The sequence below is a fragment of the Pristis pectinata genome, chromosome 38 (genome assembly GCF_009764475.1).
Source record: "Pristis pectinata isolate sPriPec2 chromosome 38, sPriPec2.1.pri, whole genome shotgun sequence".
Taxonomy (NCBI): domain Eukaryota; kingdom Metazoa; phylum Chordata; class Chondrichthyes; order Rhinopristiformes; family Pristidae; genus Pristis; species Pristis pectinata.
The window spans coordinates 6374669-6393472 of NC_067441.1; the positions used below are offsets into that span (position 1 = coordinate 6374669).

The following is an 18804-nucleotide window of genomic DNA, read 5'->3' on the forward strand; positions in this document are numbered from 1 at the left end:
TAAACCGGTGACACACACACACAGGGCGGGTCCCTCGGTGCAGGAGGGGAGAGGGAGAGAGGAGGGAGGAATGGAATGGGAGGAAAGGAGGGGGAGTGGGAGGGGGTGGGCAACAAGGGTCAGGGAGAGGTAGAAGGCAGGCTGAGGGAAAAGGAGGGAGAGAAGCATCAAGGAGAGAGTGGGAGAGGTTCTGGTGCCCGGGTGGGGAGGCTCTACGTGTGCGGCCAGTCTGTGTGTTTATGGCCTGGTTTCACCCTCTTCCCTGGGACGTGGAGTGTTCCGACCTGACTGGGTCCATCTCCCGGGTCCAACCCCCACCCCGGGTCCGACCCCCCCCCCCAACCCCCACCCTGGGTCCGAGCCCCCAACCCCCACACCGGGTCCGTCCCCCAACCCCCACCCTGGGTCTGACCTCCGAACCCCCACCCAGGGAGGGAGGGGTTGAGGGAAAGGTTCAGGGTAAAGGGTTCGCGAGTTAAACCTCAGAGCCCCTGTTGAAAGCCTCGAGTTGTGGAGCCTGACTCTCCTGAGGAGCTGCTGGGTGCAGTCCGGCGTGAGAGCGCGGTGGGTGTTCCCATGGGAACGACTGGACTCACCTGGGGCTTCCAGCAGCCGAACATCTCAAGTCAGGACAGACCCACAGTGCACTCCAGGTAACCACTGATCACTCTGTGTTAATCATTAGCCCCAGTAAATATTTGCCAGAACAGGGAGTGGGTGAACTCTGGGGAATGTAACGATAGCTCAGAGCAGTGGAGGGGGTGGGACACGATGGGTGGGAGCTCCCTGTAACAAAACCTGACAGAGCTGGAAACACTCAGCAGGTCAGGCAGCATCTGTGGAGAGAGAAACAGGTAATGTCTCATGTCCATGACAGACACAGGGTGAAGCTCCCTCCGCACCGTCCCGTCACACACTCCCAGTGTCAGACACAGGGTGAGGATCCCTCTACACAGACCCATCACACACTCCCAGTGTCAGACACAGGGTGAAGCTCCCTCCGCACCGTCCCGTCACACACTCCCGGGGTCAGACACAGGGTGAAGCTCCCTCCGCACCGTCCCGTCACACACTCCCGGGGTCAGACACAGGGTGAAGCTCCCTCCGCACCGTCCCATCACACACTCCCGGGGTCAGACACAGAGTGAAGCTCCCTCCGCACCGTCCCGTCACACACTCCCGGGGTCAGACACAGAGTGAAGCTCCCTCCGCACCGTCCCGTCACACATTCCTGGATCTAGGATATTGGGAAGCAGCTGAGTAGAAGACTGGAGCTGGGAGAGCAGGGTAGAGAAAAGGATGAAAAAAAAGAGGGAGTATTGTGGAAGGCGGGAGGGATTGTAACATCGCAGGGCGGGGCTCCCTGTGGCCGGGCAGGACGTCGGAACCAGAGTGAAGGAGGTTTATTGCTGAAACTTTGGACTTTGAAAAGTTTGGTCAGCTCCTGCTGACTGGGTGTGGAAGCCTCTCCCTGCCACAGATCCGTCAGGAGAACCGTGTGGCCACACCAGAGTGGGAGTGATCATCCTTGGCACTCGTGTCCTTCCCCGTGTACGTCCGTGTCCTTCCCCGTGTACGTCCATGTCCTTCCCCGTGTACCTCACCGATGCAGGTCTCTGTCTCTCTGCTGGTGGTGGTGGTGCCCTGCCTTCCCCCACAGCGGCCGAATCTGCTGCTGTCACACCCCAGCAACACTGCATCAAAGAGAGGCCCAACAGACCCCTGTGTGAAGGCCAGTGTGTGGAACCGTCCCACACACACTGTCCCTCACTGGGGGACGGTCCCACACACACTGACTCTCGCTGGGGGACGGTCCCACACACTGACCCTCACTGGGGGACGGTCCCACACACTGACCCTCACTGGGGGACGTTTATCGTGACGACCTCTGGCAATTCCTCCCCTCCCTGCCCAGATGCTCCAGGCACCTCTGTTGCTGCAACTGTAACCCACTGGATCCCAGTGTCCCAGTACCCTGGGGCTGCCTACCCTTCCTGGAAGGTGAGGGGGAAGGGGTGGGGTGAGGGAAAGAGAGAGGGAGGGGGAGAGTGTGAGAGAGAGGGATGAGAAAAAGAGGTTGCAAAAGAGTGTGAGGCAGGCAGACGTAGAGGGAGAGTGTGCGAGAGGGATGGGAGGGACTGAGGGGACGTGATGGAGGTCGAGAGAGGGGGAGATGGAGGGAGATGGAGTGAAAGGGAGTGAAAGGAGGGGAGAGAGAGAGAAAGGGGAAAAATATAAGTAGAAAGAGTGAAGAGGGGTGGAGGGTTTAGGGAGACCGAGAGAGGGAGAGAAGATTTCACGCCAGCTTTGACCCCGTTTCTCAGCCTGAGTGGTCAGCACCAGTTGCCTCCCGTCACCGCCACCAGGTGGCAGCAGGTGTCCAGGATGAGGGTGGACAGATCTGGTCTCCCACTGCGGGCAGGGCAGAGGGGAGCCAGGCCAAGTGACCGGCAGCTTGGTCAGGGAGAGTGACCGCAGGGAGGCGGAGAGGTTTGGGGAGGGGATTCAGGGGATGATCGAGAGGCAGAGTTCACGGAGGGAAAGGAACATTGAGGGGTCCGAACTCAAAGATAAAATCTTAAGGTCATTGCAGTTCAAAATGACACCTGTATTTGGGTAATAAGTGGGAATGGATCAGAGTGTTGGGAGGACTGTTCAGTGGCACAGCAGGTAGAGCCGCTGTCTCACAGCAGGAGGGGGACATGTACTGCAGTCCTCACAGCCAGCATGGACTCGATGGGCTGAACAGCCTCTTTCTGTGTCGATATGAGTACTAGATTAGCTTTGAGTGTTGATGCAAGTGTATGTGACTGGTCCAGAGGAAGGGTCTCGGCCCGAAACGTCGACTGCCCGGTTCCCTCCACAGATGCTGCCCGACCCGCTGAGTTCCTCTGGCACTTTGTGTTTGTTGCTCCAGGTTCCAGCGTCTGGTGCCTCCAGCGAGGCTCGGCAGCCGTGTGTCACAGGACACTAGGAGCGGGAGTGGGCCACTCTTCCCTTCGAGCCCATTCCCCACCATTCAGTATGATCATGGCCGATCGAGGGTCTCCTCACCTTCCCCTCTGCACCGGTTCCCCTCAGTCCCTCAGTCTTCCAAATATTTATCCATCCCCATATTAAGTACATCCAGCGATCCGGCATCCACCACTCTTGGGGGCACAGAATTCCTGCAATTCTCCCCGCCCCCAGAGAGAAGAAATTTCTATGTGCCTCAGTTTTAAATGGCCAGCCCCTTGTATTGTAACTGCACCGTCTTGTTCATGACTTTCCCGCTGAGGGAAACCTCGACATCTACCTCTCGCATCTGATATATTAAGAGGATCCACAGGGAAGGTTTAGACCAAAGCCACGTACCCTGGCTCTCAAAGGGTCAGGGGGTTTCCAACAGAGATGAGCAGGAATGTGAGAAGCTGCAGAGAGCAGTGGACTCAGCCCAACACATCACGGGCACATCCCTCCCCACCATCGGGAGTATCTACAGGAGGCGCTGCCTCAAGAAGGCAACATCCATCATCAAAGATCCCCACCATCCGGGCCGTGCCATCTTCTCGCAGCTCCCATCGGGCGGGAGGTACAGAAGCCTGAAGTCCCCACACCACCAGGTTCAGGAACAGCTACTTCCCTTCAACCATTCAGTTCTGGAACCAACCTGCACAACCCTAATCACTGCCTCAGTACAGCAACACTGGGACCACTTTGATCACTTTGCACTTAAATAGACGTGTTTTTGTTCTAATTATGTTTTTGTCTTGTAAAATTTGTGTATAATTTATGTTTTTCTTGTGAATGCTGCTTATCTGATGCTCTGTGCCTGTGATGCTGCTGCAAGTAAGTTTTTCATTGCACCTGTGCACACATGTACTTGTGCATCTGACAATAAACGTGACTTTGACTTTGTAAATTCCACGTCTACAGTCCTTGCCAGCGTTGTACCAGCTGGGAACTGCAGCCCATCTCACAGCCCCGCCACTCAAAGTGAAGAGCCAAGGTTTTGGCATCATTATTAAACGCCTGGCTTCAGATTACCAGCAGGAGAGAGCTGTTTGCCGTTTGTGGGATCTTGCTGTGCCCACGTGGGCTGCGGTGAGGCCTTTGTTTCAGACATCCCAGGAATGGTTGGGAGTTTGAGGACATTCAGCGTGTCACCAAAGGCTGTCGCAAATTTCTGTGGAAACAAAGGACTGCAGATGCTGGAATCTCAATGAAAAACACGATGATGCTGGAGGAACTCAGCAGGCCGGGCAGCATCCGTGGAGAAAAGCAGGCAGTCAATGTTTCGGGTCAGGACCCTTCTTCAGGACAATAAACGTTGACCGCCTGCTTTTCTCCACGGATGCTGCCTGGCCTGCTGAGTTCCTCCAGCATCATCATGTTTTTCATACAAATTTCTACAGACATACGGTGGAGAGCATTCTGACTGGTTGCATTACAGCCTGGTGTGGAGGCTCCGATGCACAGGATCACAAGAGGCTGCAGAGGGTTGTAGACTCAGCCAGCTCCATCATGGGCACAACCGGTGCCTCAAGAAGGTGGCATCCATCACTATGGACCCTCACCACCCGGGACATGCCCTCTTCTCATTACTACCATCGGGGAGGAGGTACAGGAGCCTGAAGACCCACACTCAACGATTCAGGAACAGCTTCTTCCCCTCTGCCATCAGATTTCTGAACGGTTCATGAACCTGTGAACACTACCTTGTTATTCCTTATTTTTTTGCACTTTTTTTTGCTTTTGTTTCATGCAGAGGATGGTGAGTACATGGAACGAGCTGCCAGAGGAAGTGGGTGAGGCAGGTACAACAGTATCATTTAAGAAGCACTTGGATAGGTACATGGAGGGGCAGGGCTTGGAGGGATATGGGCCGAACAGGAAATTGGGACTAGCTGTGGTCGGCACGGACTGGTTGGGCCGAATGGCCTGTATCGCGCCCAATGACCCTTTGACTAGCTTCTGTAATTTATAGTAATTTGATGTCTTTGCACTGTACTGCTGCCACAAAACAACACTCACATCTTCTAAGTCAGTGATAATAAGCCTGAGTCTGACCCCTCCCACTGTTCCCCGGACTGCCAGTCGCGAGGGGAGAGAAAGATCCCAAGCCAGTGGCTGACGGCTTGCCTCAGGGAAGCCCACGGGCTTGGCGTGGGGTGGGCGAGGGGAGCTTTGCCCTCCTCAGCCAATCCCGACCAGAGTCTCAGCGGGTCAAGCAGCATCTGTGTTGGGGGGAGGAGGATCTGTCGACATTTCGGGTCAAGACCCTGCCTCAGGAATGATGCACTCGATGCGGATTTCCCCCACCGTGTCCTACGCTCCACCACGCGTTGCGTCTCTCTCTCTCTCTCTCCCTCCCACAACTCCGGGCCTTACTTTCCCCAAACGTGCTGGGGTCCGCAATTAATTATGCGCTGACCTTGGAAACAAAACGTCCTGCAGTTACTGCTGTCTCGATTCCCCTCAGTGCCCTGGCCACCGGGCACTTTGGGGTCGGAGTCAGACAGGGAGAGGGTGTGGGAAGGGTGAGAGGTGGACAGGAGGTAGAGGACGACAAAATAGAACAAAAACATTGAAAGAGAAAGAATTAAAAGGCAGTCCTGAGACAGGGAACGCCACCCACCCCCCCACCATTTGTTGTTCCAGATTCCAGCATCTGCAGTCTGTTGTGTCTCCGGATGATCAGGGAACCTCCAGAAGCCATTCAGCCCATCGGTTCTGTGTATTCCCAGCTCTCAGTCACTGTCCCTGTGGGTAACATCTGGTCCGAGTGCTTTTGGATGTGGGTGGGGTTTCCATTGTCATTCCCCCCCCCAATGCTCGCTGAGTGACATTGTTTCTTCCACAAGCCCCCCCCAACAATCCTTTCACCAATGTCCCAGTTAATGACCTCCCTGTGAGATTAATCAGCCCTCCCCAATCCCCCACGTCCAGCTGCCATGGACTGGTACACCTCCATTAAATCTGCCCCCCCCGGGTGACTGGGATCCTCCCTTCCAGCAACACCCGCTGCGCTCTCGCTGTCCTGTGGTGACCAGTGCTGTCCAGCTGTTTCCGACTGTGGCCTCTCTCTTCTGCTCTCTGCCATTACGGCCGGGGACCTCCCCTTTGTGGCCTCAACCCCAGAGCTGCTTCGTCCCAAGATCCCCATTCCTCCCTCTATCCCACCACTGCTGCGAGCTTCCAAGACCTCGGACTTCCCTGGAGTGGGTCCATGTGTCTGATCCGTCTCTGTCTCCCTGCAGCCTGGACCATCCTTCCCATTGGCCCCACGGATGCTCTTGCCATCGTCGATTGGCATCTCAGTCATGGTCCTACCTTGTCCAGAGATAGATTACATCTACCGCACCGCCCTCATTGACCCTCCTCAGGGAAATATGTGTGAGAAACTACATTCCCTGAAACCCATGCTGATGGTCCATGATTTACCTGTTCCTCTTCGTGTGACAATGCCCCTCCAGGAGGCGAATGCTTGTGGTAGGGGTCTTTCACGTTAATGCTTGTGGGAGCTTGCTGTGTAATAAATTGTCTGCCATGATTTACCACTGCTGATGTTGAATTCATGGACCAACCACTGACCATCAAGCATTCATGTTGTTTTAATCCCACCCCCAGATTCTACCCGTCATTCACACACTGGGGGGTGACTAACACCCACCTGCACGTCGTTGGGACATGGGAGGAAACTGGAGCACCCGGGGGAAACCCACTCGGTCACAGGGAGAACGTGCAAACTCCACACACACAGCGCCGGAGGTTGGGATCGAACCCGGGTGTCTGGAGCTGGGAGGCAGCGTCTCTTACCTGCTGCACCATTGGGGACACACTGCCCAAAAGGTCAGGAGGGGAGGAGGTTCAACAGATTCCTTCAAGACACTTTGGAAGATTGGAGAATACTTTCACAGAGCTGGAATTTTCTGCCCTGCACGGGGCTGAATGGGAGTGTTGAGGGGTGTGGAGTACAAGGATAACAGGACTTGAGCTGAGTCAGGATGGGGTCCAGGGCTTGGTTGAAGGATTCATTCCCATTTCGCCCCTTTGCCAATGGACAGAACATCACGAACCTCACTCGATCCTGGAGTTTAATCCGGATAAGTATGAGATGTTGTGTTTTGGGAAGACAAATGAGGGTAAGACTTTCATAGTGAACAGTAGGGAGGGCTGTAGAACAGAGGGACCTAGGAGTACAGGTACATGGTTCCCTGAAAGTGGTGTCGCAGGTAGACAGGGTGGTGAAGGTGGCTTTTGGCTCGCTGGCCTTCATCGGTCAGGGCACTGAGTATAGAAGTCAGGATGTTATGTTGCAGTTGTACAAAACGTTGGTGAGGCCACATTTGGAACATTGTGGATTTGGTCACCCTGCTATAGGAAAGACATTAAACTGGAAAGGGTGCAGAGGAGATTTACGAGGATGTTGCTGGGACTCGAGGGACTGAGTTACGGAGAGAGGTTGAACAGGTTGGGACTTTATTCATTGGCGTGCAGGAGAATGAGGGGTGACATAGAGGTGTATAAAGTCATGAGGGGCATCGATAGGGTGAATGTGCACAGTCTTTTCCCCAGGGCTGGGGAATCAAGAACCAGAGGGCAAGGGTTTAAGGTGAGAGGGGGGAGATTTAATAGGAACCTGAGGGGCAACTTTTTCACCCAGAGGGCAGTCAGTATATGGAACGAGCTGCCAGAGGAAGTGGTTGAGGGAGGTACATTAACAACACTTAACAGGTACTTGGACAGGTACATGGATGGGAAAGGTTTAGAGGGATATGGGCCAAACACAGGCAAATGGGACTAGCTCAGATGGGAATCTTGGCCGGCATGGACCTGTTGGGACGAAGGGCCTGTCTCCGTGGTGTATGACCCCCTCACCACACCCCTCATCAGGGGCTGCCCCTTCCCACACCCTGCACAGGTATCTTGGACCGGGACAGCTTACATAAGCCCAGAGACTCTGGAAAGATGGGGAGATCTCAGACCACAGGTAGACGAGGGACAAGACCCAAAACTAGCTCAGAAAAGGGCAGTCAACTTTAGTAAATATTAAATTAAAAAGCTTAAAGAATAAAATAAACAATGCTTAAATAAGACATGGCCAAAACTCAGCAATTTACAGTGAACACTATACCCAAACTTCTATGCTATCAATAACGCAAACAGCTTAACTTGGGAAGATATGGTCCTGCAATGGTTAATATTGCATGCAAGACGGCCTGATCTGCCCAGCTGGTTAATACAGTTTAATATTCTCCGCCAGGAGTTAGAGTTTGTGCAGGAGGCAGGCAGCTTCTTGGGATTAAGGTCCTGGAATTGGCGGCGTTAGTTGTCAACACTGGCATGGGTTCCGTTGAAACCTCTCCCTGATGCAGTCACTGTGATCTCCTCCTGGGGGTTTCAGAGGCAGTTCTGTGGTCCCCAAGACGGGGAAGAGGCGCTCTCGTCCACGGGATCCGGTTGCGCTGGGATGTCCACAGGCTGCCGAGGGACGTTCCTCCAAACCCGCCCCACGGCTCCCTCTGCCGGTATCCCCAGTCCTCTGGGAGATTGTGGGCATCGCCCCCCAGAACGTATCCAGAAGGCACAGGGATCCAGTGATCGGTGGTGGGGCCGGCGATGGGACAGTGAGGGGAGAGACAGTGGGAGGGCAGGAGAGGGGGGAGAGAGAGGGGGGGATGGGAGGGGTGGAGAAGAGGGAGTGAAGGGGAAGAGAGAAGATGGCATGCGGGAAAGGAGGTTGGAGAGACAGGGAGACGGGGAGGGAGAGAGGGAGAGGGAGGGGGGAGAGAAGGGGGGAGAGGGGGGGAAGGGAGGGAGGGAGGGGGTGGGGATAGAGATAGGGCAGCAGGAGAGGGTGGGAAGAGGGAGCGAGAGGGGAAGGGAGAGAGCAGGGAGAGGGATGGGGGGGGGAGGAAGGAGGGGGAGTCAGGTCACCCGTCGAGCAGGATCTGAGGGTCTGCTGTGCAGGAAAGGGGTTCCCCGTTGACCCACCGCCTCCCCCCCCAACCCCAGTGTTCTCAGTCAACGAGTCCAACGCTCACGGCTCCTCTGTCGCGATCACCGCCTCTGCTTCTCACACCTGCAGAGAATAGGAAGATCCCATGGTGAAGAGTGAATGGGGGGGGGGCGCGGGGTTTGGTCCTGGGGCACTCGAGGTGAGGGTGGGGTAATGGCCCCTGAACCAGGGTGTACAATCGCCTGCCCCATTAACCCTTTCCTGCAGGCCCTCCATTTCCCCCTTTAACCCCTTCCTGCACCCTTCCCCATTAATCCCCCTCTCCTACCCTGTTAACCTCTTCCTGCCCCATTAACACCCACTTATTAACTCCTTCCTACATGTCCCATTAAACCTCCCCATGTTTAACCCTTCCATTAACCCCCTTCGTGCTCCATTAACCCTCCACTATCCTGTTAATACCCTCCCATTAAACCCCGTCAAATTAACCTCTTCCTGCCCCATTACCCCATCTCCCAGCCCATTAACCCCTTCCTGCCCAATTAACACCCACCTATTAACCCCTTTCTACAGCACTCTTCCCTTAACATCCCACTCATTAACCCTCTCCTGCCCACCCCCGCCACCAGCCCACCCCCGGGGGCAGGTTAACCCTTGCCCACCCACCTGCACATGTGCTCGTTCAGTTCTTGCCCGCGTTGCCTGCACTTGCTGTGGGAGAGCCGGCACTTGCACTCACAGGTCAAGGGGTTCTGCTCGAAGTGATGCCGCCTCTTTGATGAGCAGGGGCTGCAGGGTGTCCTGGGGGGGGGGAAAAGAGGGAGAGGTGTTTCAGGGGCAGGACAGCCAACAGCCACAGAGCGCAGTCGAGTGATGGACTCATCAACTGGCCGCGGTGTAACCCAGGGGCTCATCCCCACGTGGGGGCTCCGTCCCCTTCAGTAAGGGTGATCCCTCACACTACCCCTCACAGTGAGGGGGATCCCTCCCCCTCCCCCCACACTGAGGGGAGGATTACCTCATGCCCCAAGAATGTGGGGTTCCTCACTACCCACAGTGAAGGGAAGCTCCCTCACCCCTCACTGAGGGGAAGCTCCCTCAACCCCCCCACTGGGAGGCTCCCTCAACCCCCCCACTGAGAGGGGAAGCTCCCTCATCCCCCAATGGAAGCTCCATCATCCCCACTCTTGAGGGGAAGCTCCCTCACCCCCCTGGCCCCACTGAGAGGAAGCTCCCTCACCCCCTGGGACAAGGGTTGGACAGAGCCACCCCTTGGGACCCACCAGAGCCCTGGACAGTTCATGAATCCAACAGCCGACACCACAGAACACAAACCAGGCACAAAGGAGGCTGCAGACCCGGCATCAGGACCCTGGGGAGCTGGGGACGGAGACCCGGCACCAGGACCCTGGGGAGGTGGGGACGGACAGAGGCAGCAACGGCTCATGCACAGACACCAGCAAACCCGCAGCCCTGCTCACCACAGGCCACGTCCCAGGACAGGAGGGGGTCCACACTCACGGGGCAAGAGGGCAGGGGGAGAGGTCGGGGTGGGGAGGGGGAGGGAGATCGGGGTGGTGAGGGGAGAGGATGGGGTAAGGGTAGGGGGGAGGTCGGGGTGGGGATGGGGGTCGGGGTTGAGGGGGTGGAGGTCACACAGGCATCAGTCCTCTGCAGTCTCCACACACACATACAGGTTTGCCGCTGCCATTTTCCTGGTTTTTTTCCGATGTCCTCTGCCTGTCTTTCGTCGGGAATGTTCTACTCTGCAAGAAAAATATCAAATCTCTAGCACTTGGGTTGGACAAGGACTGGGAATGGCGCAGGACAGACCCGGAATATCCCGCTCTCTGATCCTGGGAATGGTGTGGGGTAAACCCGACACCGTCCATTGCTTTCAAGTTCCTCTTAGCCTCCCCAGTTCATCGTTCCTGGAGCTTTCCGATGGCAGAGAATCTCCACGCTTCCCTCTCCCATCCGTTCCACCCTCCAGACCTCTCCCTGCCAAAGCCGCTCCCTCCACGAAAACCCCTCGCACCCTGACCCCACGATTCAGCAGGGTGTGGGAGGGAGTCACGCTGCTCACTCCCTGGTGGAACCTCCCCGAGTTGGGAAGGTCTGGGTCGGAGCTGAGGCCAGAATCTGCTCCGACACCCCTGTGCCCGCACTGAGGGAGTGCTGCAGTGCCACAGCTGCCAGCTTTTTCCTTAACCATCTGCCCTCCCAAGAGCTCCCTCGTCGACCATTGGAGGAATTCAGCCTGGTGTCCACGGCGCTGACCCTTAACCCTCCACCTGCATCATCATCTGGTCACGGTTACGCTGCTGTTTGTGGGATCTTGCCGTGCAACAAGGCAGCATCCACACTTCCAACAGTGCTTCACTGGTTGCCGGGTGCTTGGGATGTCTGCAGGTTGGGAACCGTGCGAAGGGTACACCAATCTATGCACTAACTACTGCAAACACTAAATGGGACAGGGGTTCCTGCTCCCCATCACTGCCCGGTGACCCCTGGGTTAGAGAGAAGGGAGGTGGGGGAATAATACAAACATACTAATCAGAACAGGAGTGGCTCATTTGTTCCCTCAAACCTCTCCACCATTTAATACGGTCATGGGTTATCTGAATGTAACCTTTCACCCCCTTGGTTATTGAAAAGCAATCTACTTTTGCTTTAAAAATATTCAAAGACTGAATCCACTGGTCTTTACAAAGGAGAGTTCCAAAGATTCACGACCGTCTGAGAGAAAAATAATTCTCTTCAACTCGGTCTTAGACGTGCAACTCATTGAATTAACATTGACCCCACGTTCTAGACTCTCCCACAAGGAGCACCCTCTCCACACCACTCCCACTCTGTTAAGATCCCACAGGATGTTGGATTTTTCAGTCAAATCCCCTCTCCCTCTTCCTGTCTCCAGTGGGTACAAGCCCAGCCTTTCCCCATGGGACAACCTGCCTGTTCCAGGTTTCAGTCCAGTGAAGCCAAAAGCGAGCAGCTGGAGGAACTCAGCGGGTCAGGCAGCGTCTGTGGAGGGAGGTGGACAGTCAATGTTTCGGAGTCCAGATGAAGGGTCTCGACCCGAAACGTCGACTGTTCATTTCCCTCCACAGATGCTGCCAACCCGCTGAGTCCCTTCAGCATCTCGTGTGTAGCTCCAGATTCCAGTCTCTTGTGTCTCCTCCAGTCCAGTGAACATTCTCTGAACTGATTCCCAAGCACTAACAACTTTCCTTATATAAAAGGGACCAATACTGTACACAGACTCCAAACACGGTCGCACCAACTGAACCGTAACCTCTCTACTTTTGTATTCAATTCCAAAACAAGGATGTTCTGTTGGTTTTCCTAATTACTGGCTGTATCTACACCGGAACCAGCCATGCACGAAGACTCCTACATCCCTCTGCATCTCAGCGCTCTGTAATTGCTCACCGTCGAAGTAAGAAGGTTTTTTTCCCCCACCTTTCCCACCACAATGGACGATCTCACATTTTCTCCACATTATATTCCATTTGCCAGATCTCTCTCCTCTCACTGGACATATCCACGTCACTCTATTGCCTCTTTGTATCCCCTTTACAATTTACAGGTACGAAGTGTTGCGTCAAGGACGTCTTCAAGAGGCGGCGCCTCAGGAAGGCGGCATCCATCGCTGAGGACCCTCACCACCCGGGACATGCCCTCTTCTCATTACTACCATCGGGGAGGAGGTACAGGAGCCTGAAGACCCACACTCAACGATTCAGGATTAGCTTCTTCCCCTCCGCCATCAGATTTCTGAATGGTCCATGAACCCATGAACACTACCTTGTTAGTCCTTTTTTTTTTGCACTATTTATTTATTTTTGTAATTTATAGATATTAATGTCTTGCCTTGTACTGCTGCCACAAAACAACAAGTTTCATCTCATATGTCAGTGATAATAAACCTGATTCTGATTCATTTTTGTAAGTTAAACCAGGGCAGGATCTTCAGTGAACAGCAGGACCCAGGGGTTCAAGTACATGGTTCACTGAAAGTGGCATCACAGGTAGACAGGGTGGTGAAAAAGGCATTGGGCACGCTGGCCTTCATCCGTCAGGGCAGTGAGTACAGGAGCTGGGACGTCATGTTGCAGTTGTACAAGACGTCACTGAGACCTCACTTGGAGTACTGTGTGCAGTTCTGGTCGCCCAACTATAGGAAGGGTGTCATTCAGCTGGAGAGGGTGCAGGAAAGATTCACGAGGAAATTACCAGGACTGGAGGGCTTGAGTTATAAGGAGAGGCTGGACAGGCTGGGACCGTTTTCCCTGGAGCAAAGGAGGCTGAGGGGTGACCTTATGGAGGTTTATAAAACCATGAGGGGCATCGATAAGGTGGACAGTCACCGTCTTTTCTCCCAGGGTCGGGGAGTCTAAACCTAGAGGGCAATGTTTAGGGTGACAGGGGAAGGAATGAAAGGGGACCTGAGGGAAAAGTTTTCCACACAGAGGGTGGTGGGTATATGGAACGAGCTGCCAGAGGAAGCAGTAGAGGCAGATACAATTACAATGTTTAACAGACACTCAGACAGGTACATGGATTTGATGTCCTGGAATAATCTTTTATTGGCAGCTTATAAAGTGCATCCTGGAGATCCAAGTATAGGACCTCCACTGGTTGCCCTGTATCCCCTGAACATTCAAAAGACTTCAATAAGTTCCTTTCACTAAAATAGGGTTCCTGCTCCCCTTCACTGCCCAGTGACCCCTGGGGTAGAGAGAGGGGGAATCAGCCAGGGTTCCTGCCCCCCGTCACTGCCTGGTGACCCCTGGGTTAGAGAGAGGGGAAATCAGCCAGGGTTCCTGCCCCCCGTCACTGCCTGGTGACCCCTGGGTTAGAGAGAGGGGGAATCAGCCAGGGTTCCTGCCCCCCGTCACTGCCTGGTGACCCCTGGGTTAGAGAGAGGGGAGCAAGGAAATGTTTGGAACAAGGGAGAGGATGGGACAGAAGTTTGGTGGGAGAATGACAATGAGAAATGGAACATGAAGGTTAGACGAAGGGGATGGAGGGGAGGGGAGGGAGCAGGGTACGGTCACAGGGGAGCAGTGTTGGGAGGGGAGGGGAGGGAGCAGGGTACGGTCACAGGGGAGCAGTGTTGGGAGGGGAGGATGGAGGGGAGGGGAGGGAGCAGGGTACGGTCACAGGGGAGCAGTGTTGGGAGGGGAGGATGGAGGGGAGGGGAGGGAGCAGGGTACGGTCACAGGGGTGCAGTGTTGGGAGGGGAGGATGGAGGGGAGGGGAGGGAGCAGGGTACGGTCACAGGGGAGCAGTGTTGGGAGGGGAGGATGGAGGAGGGGGAGGGGGAGGGGGAGGGGAGGGGCAGGGACGGATCGGCTCACCCTGTGTACACTGCCCCGCCGTTTGCTGGCCACGCGTGGAGCAGGATCGAGGGGAACGGTGCTGACTCTCCGCAGCCCGGCCTCTCCCGCTGACCCGGCTGCAAACAGGATCCCGCCGGAGGGCTTCTGTGGGAAGATAAAAACACGGAGAGGGGGAGGGGGAGAGGGAGAGGGAGAGAGAGAGGGAGAGAGAGAGAGAGAGAGAAAGAGAGGTGGAGGGAGAGAGAGAGAGGAGGAGACAGAGACAGAAGGGATGGAGAGAGAGGGAGAGAGAGAGGGATGGAGGGCGGAGGGGGGGTGAGAGAGGGGTGAGAGGGGGGTGAGAGGGGGGAGGGGGGAGAGAGAGGGGAGAGGGGAGAGGGGTAGGGAGGAGGGGAGGAAGGGGGGAGAAGGGGGAGAAGGGAGGAGGGGGGAGATAGGGGGGAGGGAGAGGGGAAGGGGAGAGAGGGATAGAATGAGCAGGGGAGATAAAGAGGGAGAGCATCAGAGAGCAGCCATCTATGCCCAGCAAACCCACAGAAGGAGAAGGAGAAATCGCCCTGTGCCAGCGAGGAAGTGGGAGGGGCACGCGGAGGCATCTGCCCCTGCTCACAACCCACCCACCCTGCTTCAGCATGAAGAGCACTGGCGTGAGGGAGGGGGTTCAATGCAACACCCAGCCACTCCCTCCCCACCTTCAGACTAAGCCAGCTCTGGAACCTGAAGGCAGGTCACCATCCACACATGGATGGTTCCAAGTCACGATCCAACTACATCAACGATGATCCCTCAGCCAAACAGGCTGGGTAACAAAGAGAGTTATTGCTGCAGAGACGGAGGTTTGCTCTGTATCTAACCCGACTTTTAATTCCGTCTTCATCCCCGGTAGTTTTAATAATTTCTATTAAAACCTCAACTAAATCTGAACTAAAACACTGCGGCACCCACCAGTCCCAGAAGGCCTCCAGAGAGCCGCTGGACCCGCGTGCTCCCTGTCCACCCACGCTCAGAGACTCCATCATCACTGCTGTGTCATTTCTCACCCCCGGTGTCTGGCACATTCCCTTCCCTCTCCCCAGCACTCCCACCAGCTCTGTGATTTAAAACCGGTTTGATTCCTGACTTATTCTGGTTCTGATTCAAGTTCATCCACCTGAAACGATGACAGTGTTTCTCTCTCCACAGATGCTGCCTGACCTGCTGAGTGTTTCCAGTGTTTTCTGTCTTTGTTCGAGATGGGGTCAGAGAGTTCTACAGTGCGGAAACAGGCTCTTCAGTCCAATTCGTCCATGCCGTCCAAGGTCCCTAATTGTGTTAGTCTGAGGGATATGGGCCTGTGTTTGGCCCGTATCCCTCTAAACCTTTCCTATCCATGCACCTGTCCAAATGCCTTTTAAATGTCATTATTGTACCTGCCTCACACACTTCCTCTGGCAGCTCGTTCCATACACCCATCACCCTCTTTTGAAAAAGTCCCTTTTAAATCTTTCCCCTCGCACCTTAAACCTATGCCCTCTAGTTTTGGACTCCCCTACCCTGGGGAAAAGACTTTAGCTATTCACTCTATCGATGCCCTCATGATTTTATACACCTCTATAAGGCCACCCCTCAGTCTCCTACACTCCAGGGAATGAACTCCTAACCTGCCGAACCTTTCCCTATAACTCAGGCCCCCGAGTCCTGGCAACATTCTCGTAATTTTCTTTGCACTCTTTCCAGCTTAATGACATCTTTCCTGTAACAGGGCGACCAAAATTGTCCACAACACTCCAGGTGCGGCCTCACCAATGTCCTGTACAGCTGCAATATAACGTCCCACCTCCTGTACTCAGTACCCTGACTGACAAGTGCCTTCTTCCCCACCCCGTCCACCTGTGACACCACTTTCACCTGTACCCCTAGGTCTCTCTGTCCTGCAACACTCCCCAGGGGCCCCACCATTTACTGTGCAAGCCCTGCCCTGGTTTGTATTACCAATATACGACACCTCACATTTATCGGAATTAAACTGCATCTGCCATTCCTTGGCCCAGTCGATCAAGATCCCGTTGTAATCTTAAATAACCTTCACCATCCACGACACCACCAATTTTAGTGTCATCCACAAACTTACTAACCACGCCACTGATATTCTCATCCAGATCGTTAATATAGTGAGGAACAACAGTGGACCCAGCACCGATCCCTGTGGGACCTCGATACACATGTAACCTTTGTAGTTTTTGAGCCTGTATGCTGTCCCTACCCTGGGAGTGTGTGAAGGGATGATGTAGAGGGAGCTTCACTCTGTGTCTGACCCTGGGAGTGTGTGATGGGACAGTGTAGAGGGAGCTTCACTCTGTGTCTGACCCGGGAGTGTGTGATGGGACAGTGTAGAGGGAGCTTCACTCTGTGTCTGACCCTGGGATTGTGTGACGGGACACTGTGGAGGGAGCTTCACTCAGAACAGCTGCTCAGAGATTTGAGCTGCCTCTGGGATCTTCCTGTGTACAAATTAGTTGCTGTGACTCCTGCACTACACGGTGCCACCCGGACTGTGAGTGTTTGGAACCTCAGGAAGTGGCAATAATCCTTCGGTCTCTCTCGCAGCCTAAAACTAACAACAGACAAGCGATGCACTTACCTTTCTGGGACACGTTTTATCTCTTTCTTTGGTCTGGAACAGAAGAAAGCGACAGGTTCAGACCAGGTCTGGGCAGCGTGTAGAAGTACAGTGGTAGTTGGTGACCCCACCAAACACTCCAGCCACACCACTGACACAATTCTCACCCTGACACTCCCATCGTCCACACTTCCTCCCAATCTTTTCTGCTTTTGAATAGGATGCAGTGATAGATACAGCACGGAAACAGGCCCTTTGGCCCAATGAGCCCGTGCTGACCACCAAACACCCATTTACACCCAATCCCATTTTATTCTCCCAACTTTGCACCCCTCACCCACACACCGGGGGCCAATTAACCCACTGGCCCCGCACGGCATTGGTATGTGGGAGGAAACCGGAGCACCCGGTGGAAACACACGCGGTCACAGGGAGAAGGTGCAAACTCCACACACACACACACACACACACACACACACACACACACACACACACACACACACACACACACACACACACAGCGCCGGAGGTCGGGATCGAACCCAGGTCTCCAGAGCAGTGAGTCAACGGCTCTACCCGCTGTACCAATGTGCCAGCTCTTAAGCCTGGCAAGATGTGGAGGACAAGCTTCCAAGAGGCGTGTGTCTTAGGTTAAGCTCTGAACTATCTCTGATAATCCGGCACCACTCTCTGGTGGCGGACTCGCAGATTTTCCAGACTATTGGATGTTACTTCCATCACAACCCAAACACTTTTACTTCTCATTTCTTTAACATGTTACACTAGTATAATAAATTCTCCAGTGAACCCAGTGAGTTTAAGGGAGTGGGCAGTATACAGCAGTCCGGACCCTGACTGCAAACCCCCCCCATGCTTCTGACCCCTACTCCAGCCACCCTGTGGACCTCCCGGCTCACTTCCCGATTAATGAGCGAGCCAGATGCCGGAGGAATTGGATGCGGGATTATCGGAATTTTACTGCTTGGTTGCTGTTGCTTCAATCTTTTAGCTGCAACTTCTTTAAGTAAATACAACTGCCACTGTAAAGTCTGAACTCTGTCTTCAGATGGTGACTCCACTGACTCACTCCAGCACGCCGTGCTAATCCCATATCAGGAGCATGGCAGCTCAGCAGTTAGTGCTGCTGCTGCTCCCAGCTCTGGAGACCCAGGTTCCATCCTGATAGGGTTCTTTGAGGAGGTGACCAGGAAGATTGATGAGGGTAGTGCAGTGGATGTGGTCTACATGGATTTTAGTAAGGCATTTGACAAGGTTCCACACGGTAGGCTTCTTCAGAAGATCAGAGGGCATGGGATCCAGGGAGGCTTGGCCGCGTGGATTCAGAATTGGCTTGCCTGTAGAAAGCAGAGGGTTGTGGTGGAGGGAGTGCATTCGGATTGGAGGGCTGTGACTAGTGGTGTCCCACAGGGATCTGTTCTGGGACCTCTACTTTTTGTGATATTTATTCATGACAGATGAGGGGGTGGAAGGCTGGGTTAGCAAGTTTGCAGATGACACAAAGATCGGTGGTGTTGTGGATAGTGTGGAGGGCTGTCGGAGCTTACAGAGGGATATTGATAGGATGCAGACCTGGGCTGACAAGTGGCAGATGGAGTTCAATCCGGAGAAGTGTGAGGTGGTACACTTTGGAAGGACTAACTCCAAGGCGGAGTACAAGGTTAATAGCAGGATTCTGGGGAGTCTGGAGGAGCAGAGGGATCTGGGGGTTCATATCCACAGATCCCTGAAAGTTGCCTCACAGGTGGATAGGGTAGTTAAGAAAGCTTATGGGATGTTAGCTTCCATAAATTGTGGGATCGAGTTTAAGAGCCATGAGGTAATGATGCAGCTTTACAAAACTCTGGTTAGACCACACTTAGAGTACTGTGTCCAGTTCTGGTCACCTCATTATAGGA

General features: G+C 54.4%; 1 protein-coding gene across 7 annotated transcripts in view; it reads right to left on the minus strand.

Moving 5' to 3' along the window:
- Positions 1 to 8791: 8791 nt before the first annotated feature.
- The window catches only part of LOC127587088 (vascular endothelial growth factor A-like), a 31081-nt gene continuing 21068 nt past the window's right edge, over positions 8792 to 18804 (minus strand). For 5 of the 7 annotated variants that reach the window (XM_052045294.1, XM_052045291.1, XM_052045293.1 and 2 more), the window contains 4 exons: positions 16910 to 16942; positions 14308 to 14433; positions 9608 to 9742; positions 8792 to 9064 (listed from right to left, as the gene is read on the minus strand). In XM_052045294.1, the coding sequence (XP_051901254.1) occupies positions 9043 to 9064; positions 9608 to 9742; positions 14308 to 14433; positions 16910 to 16942 (316 nt within the window). In that variant the 3' untranslated portion in view covers positions 8792 to 9042. The remainder of the gene's footprint in view (positions 9065 to 9607; positions 9743 to 14307; positions 14434 to 16909; positions 16943 to 18804) is intronic. The other 2 variants (XM_052045292.1, XM_052045295.1) reach the window with 2 other exon arrangements.